General features: G+C 70.1%; 1 protein-coding gene across 1 annotated transcript; it reads right to left on the bottom strand.

Annotated features, from left to right (window-relative positions):
* Positions 1-213: 213 nt before the first annotated feature.
* On the bottom strand, positions 214-2,774 carry LOC142260732 (exosome complex component MTR3-like). Its single transcript, XM_075332069.1, has 2 exons — positions 2,100-2,774; positions 214-659 (listed from the first exon to the last, which is right to left on the bottom strand). Exons 1-2 carry the CDS (start codon positions 2,703-2,705, stop codon positions 504-506), a joined length of 762 nt encoding a protein of 253 aa, XP_075188184.1. The 5' UTR covers positions 2,706-2,774; the 3' UTR covers positions 214-503.
* Between the last annotated feature and the right edge of the window lie 1,879 nt (positions 2,775-4,653).

The raw sequence follows: 4,653 nt of genomic DNA, 5'->3' as shown, positions 1-4,653 counted from the left end.
GAGGGGTGTGGGGGGCCTGCGCCCGTATCTGGAGGGGTGTGGGGGGGCCTGCGCCCGGATCTGGAGGGGTGTGGGGGGCCTGCGCCCGGATCTGGAGGAATGTGGGGGGGCCTGCGCCTGGAGGGGGGGGGGGGGTCTGCGCCCGGATCTGGAGCTTGTATCTCGCAGCTCCGCTCAGTCACAGTTGTTGCTACAGAAAATCACAGAACAGCGTTTCCTATGAAAAAACTTTTATACAATTCTTACAAAAAAAACAAAACAAATAGTCCAGGACGGGGGAGGGGATGTGACAACCCCCAGCGGTCAGTGCCCCCCAGTCACAGGGGTGACGCACCAGCTCCTCGGTCGCTCGTCCATCCTCTGAGTGCAGTGGATTGAAGATCATAACGTTCAGAAAATATACAAGAAGCCTCCCCGAGGCCAGAGCCGCCATCGCCGGCAGCCACTCGTCATCCGGACTGGGGGGCCGCCACTCGTCATCCGGACTGGGGGGCAGCCACTCGTCATCCGGACTGGGGGGCCGCCACCTTCCTCTTTGTCGCCTTCAGGAGACTCTGCTGTAGCACGGGGTACAGCCGCTGACAGCCCTCCATACACATCTGCACCGCCGCCGCCGGGCTGTCACCCTCCCACTCACCGCTGCACAGGAGACCGGAGACCTGCAGGAGAGACACATCGGGGGTCACAGCCGCCACGGTATATAGCCCCCGACCCTACACACCAGTATATAGGGCCCGCTTACCCTCCCAGCCGTATCTAGTGAAGCTCCCCCGCAGTACCTGGTGCAGCGCCTCCTCTCCCCGCCCCCCCCGCAGTACCTGGTGCAGCGCCTCCTCTCCCCGCCCCCGCGGTCCCCCCGCAGTACTTGGTGCAGCGCCTCCTCTCCCCGCCCCCGCGGTCCCCCCGCAGTACCTGGTGCAGCGCCTCCTCTCCCCGCCCCCGCGGTCCCCCCGCAGTACCTGGTGCAGCGCCTCCTCTCCCCGCCCCCGCGGTCCCCCCGCAGTACCTGGTGCAGCGCCTCCTCCCCCCGCGGTCCCCCCGCAGTACCTGGTGCAGCGCCTCCTCCCCCCGCCCCCGCGGTCCCCCCGCAGTACCTGGTGCAGCGCCTGCTCTCCCCGCCCCCGCGGTCCCCCCGCAGTACCTGGTGCAGCGCCTCCTCTCCCCGCCCCCGCGGTCCCCCCGCAGTACCTGGTGCAGCGCCTCCTCCCCCCGCGGTCCCCCCGCAGTACCTGGTGCAGCGCCTCCTCCCCCCCGCGGTCCCCCCGCAGTACCTGGTGCAGCGCCTCCTCTCCCCGCCCCCGCGGTCCCCCCGCAGTACCTGGTGCAGCGCCTCCTCCCCCCGCCCCCGCGGTCCCCCTGCAGTACCTGGTGCAGCGCCTCCTCCCCCCGCCCCCGCGGTCCCCCCGCAGTACCTGGTGCAGCGCCTGCTCTCCCCGCCCCCGCGGTCCCCCCGCAGTACCTGGTGCAGCGCCTCCTCTCCCCGCCCCCGCGGTCCCCCCGCAGTACCTGGTGCAGCGCCTCCTCTCCCCCGCCCCCCGCGGTCCCCCCGCAGTACCTGGTGCAGCGCCTCCTCCCCCCCGCGGTCCCCCCGCAGTACCTGGTGCAGCGCCTGCTCTCCCCGCCCCCCCCCGCAGTACCTGGTGCAGCGCCTCCTCTCCCCGCCCCCCCCGCAGTACCTGGTGCAGCGCCTCCTCTCCCCGCCCCCGCGGTCCCCCCGCAGTACCTGGTGCAGCGCCTCCTCCCCCCGCCCCCGCGGTCCCCCCGCAGTACCTGGTGCAGCGCCTCCTCCCCCCGCCCCCGCGGTCCCCCCGCAGTACCTGGTGCAGCGCCTCCTCTCCCCGCCCCCGCGGTCCCCCCGCAGTACATGGTGCAGCGCCTCCTCCCCCCGCCCCCGCGGTCCCCCCGCAGTACCTGGTGCAGCGCCTCCTCCCCCCGCCCCCGCGGTCCCCCCGCAGTACCTGGTGCAGCGCCTCCTCTCCCCGCCCCCGCGGTCCCCCCGCAGTACCTGGTGCAGCGCCTCCTCCCCCCGCCCCCGCGGTCCCCCCGCAGTACCTGGTGCAGCGCCTGCTCTCCCCGCCCCCGCGGTCCCCCCGCAGTACCTGGTGCAGCGCCGGCAGCAGGCTCAGGTACATGGTGGCTCCCGCCGCCTCCTCCGCGTCCTCGGGGTCCAGCAGCAGCTCCTCCGCTCCGCGGCTCAGCCCCGCGCCCACCGCCAGGTCGTACATCTCCACCCCCGCGTCCGCCAGGGCCAGGGAGGCGCAGGAGACGGCGGCCGGCAGCGCGGAGCCCCGGTCCTCCAGCACCAGCGCACACAGCAGCAGCTCCGCCCGCGGGAAGCGCTCCAGCCGCACCGCCGCCTCCAGGCTCTCCTGCAGCAGAAGAGCGGCCGGGCGGGAGGCGGCGGCGGAGGCCCAGGCCCCGGCCCGGGAGAACGGAGCCCAGCGCAGCTCACACAGGAGGCGGCCGCGGCTCTCCCCGCCGCCCCACTCCCGGGGCCCGGACACCGAGCACAGCACCTTCGTGCCCCCGACCTCTATGTACGCGGAGCCGGCGGCCTGACTGAGGAGCCCGGCCCGCACAAACACCGCCCGCGGCTCCCCGGCAGCGCGGCCCGTCCTCCCCGCCGGGGGCTCCCGGGAATCCGCGTACAGCAGCGGGCACTGAGACTCGTCCGGGCCGCGCACACGGCGGCTGTCACCCGGCATAACTGCGGTCCTCCACAGCCAGAGAGGCGGGGAGAGAGGGACAGAGCGGCCGCCGGAAACCACAGAGAGGAGGGGGACAGAGCGGCCGCCGGAAACCACAGAGAGGAGGGGACAGAGCGGCCGCCGGAAACCAGAGAGAGGAGGGGGACAGAGCGGCCGCCGGAAACCACAGAGAGGAGGAGACAGAGCGACCGCAGGAAACCACAGAGAGGAGGGGACAGAGCGGCCGCCGGAAACCACAGAGAGGAGGGGGACAGAGCGGCCGCCGGAAACCACAGAGAGGAGGGGACAGAGCGGCCGCCGGAAACCACAGAGAGGAGGGGACAGAGCGGCCGCCGGAAACCACAGAGAGGAGGGGACAGAGCGGCCGCCGGAAACCAGAGAGAAAAGGGGATAGAGCGACCGCCGGAAACCACAGAGAGGAGGGGACAGAGCGGCCGCCGGAAACCACAGAGAGGAGGGGGACAGAGCGGCCGCCGGAAACCAGAGAGAAAAGGGGACAGAGCGGCCGCCGGAAACCAGAGAGAAAAGGGGATAGAGCGGCCGCCGGAAACCAGAGAGAAAAGGGGACAGAGCGGCCGCCAGAAACCAGAGAGAGGAGGGGATAGAGCGGCCGCCGGAAACCACAGAGAGGAGGGGATAGAGCGACCGCCGGAAACCAGAGAGAAAAGGGGACAGAGCGGCCGCCGGAAACCACAGAGAGGAGGGGACAGAGCGGCCGCCGGAAACCACAGAGAGGAGGGGACAGAGCGGCCGCCGGAAACCACAGAGAGGAGGGGACAGAGCGGCCGCCGGAAACCAGAGAGAAAAGGGGACAGAGCGGCCGCCGGAAACCACAGAGAGGAGGAGATAGAGCGACCGCCGGAAACCAGAGAGAAAAGGGGACAGAGCGGCCGCCGGAAACCAGAGAGAAAAGGGGACAGAGCGGCCGCCGGAAACCACAGAGAGGAGGAGACAGAGCGGCCGCCGGAAACCACAGAGAGGAGGGGGACAGAGCGGCCGCCGGAAACCACAGAGAGGAGGGGGACAGAGCGGCCGCCGGAAACCAGAGAGAAAAGGGGACAGAGCGGCCGCCGGAAACCAGAGAGAAAAGGGGATAGAGCGGCCGCCGGAAACCAGAGAGAAAAGGGGACAGAGCGGCCGCCAGAAACCAGAGAGAGGAGGGGATAGAGCGGCCGCCGGAAACCACAGAGAGGAGGGGATAGAGCGACCGCCGGAAACCAGAGAGAAAAGGGGACAGAGCGGCCGCCGGAAACCACAGAGAGGAGGGGACAGAGCGGCCGCCGGAAACCACAGAGAGGAGGGGACAGAGCGGCCGCCGGAAACCACAGAGAGGAGGGGACAGAGCGGCCGCCGGAAACCAGAGAGAAAAGGGGACAGAGCGGCCGCCGGAAACCACAGAGAGGAGGAGATAGAGCGACCGCCGGAAACCAGAGAGAAAAGGGGACAGAGCGGCCGCCGGAAACCAGAGAGAAAAGGGGACAGAGCGGCCGCCGGAAACCACAGAGAGGAGGAGACAGAGCGGCCGCCGGAAACCACAGAGAGGAGGGGGACAGAGCGGCCGCCGGAAACCAGAGAGAAAAGGGGACAGAGCGGCCGCCGGAAACCAGAGAGAAAAGGGGATAGAGCGGCCGCCGGAAACCAGAGAGAAAAGGGGACAGAGCGGCCGCCAGAAACCAGAGAGAGGAGGGGATAGAGCGGCCGCCGGAAACCACAGAGAGGAGGGGATAGAGCGACCGCCGGAAACCAGAGAGAAAAGGGGACAGAGCGGCCGCCGGAAACCACAGAGAGGAGGGGACAGAGCGGCCGCCGGAAACCACAGAGAGGAGGGGACAGAGCGGCCGCCGGAAACCACAGAGAGGAGGGGACAGAGCGGCCGCCGGAAACCAGAGAGAAAAGGGGACAGAGCGGCCGCCGGAAACCACAGAGAGGAGGAGATAGAGCGACC

This window comes from Anomaloglossus baeobatrachus, unplaced genomic scaffold (assembly GCF_048569485.1).
Source record: "Anomaloglossus baeobatrachus isolate aAnoBae1 unplaced genomic scaffold, aAnoBae1.hap1 Scaffold_173, whole genome shotgun sequence".
In the NCBI taxonomy this organism is placed as follows: Eukaryota; Metazoa; Chordata; class Amphibia; order Anura; family Aromobatidae; genus Anomaloglossus; species Anomaloglossus baeobatrachus.
This window is presented reverse-complemented; position numbering and strand designations above follow the sequence as displayed.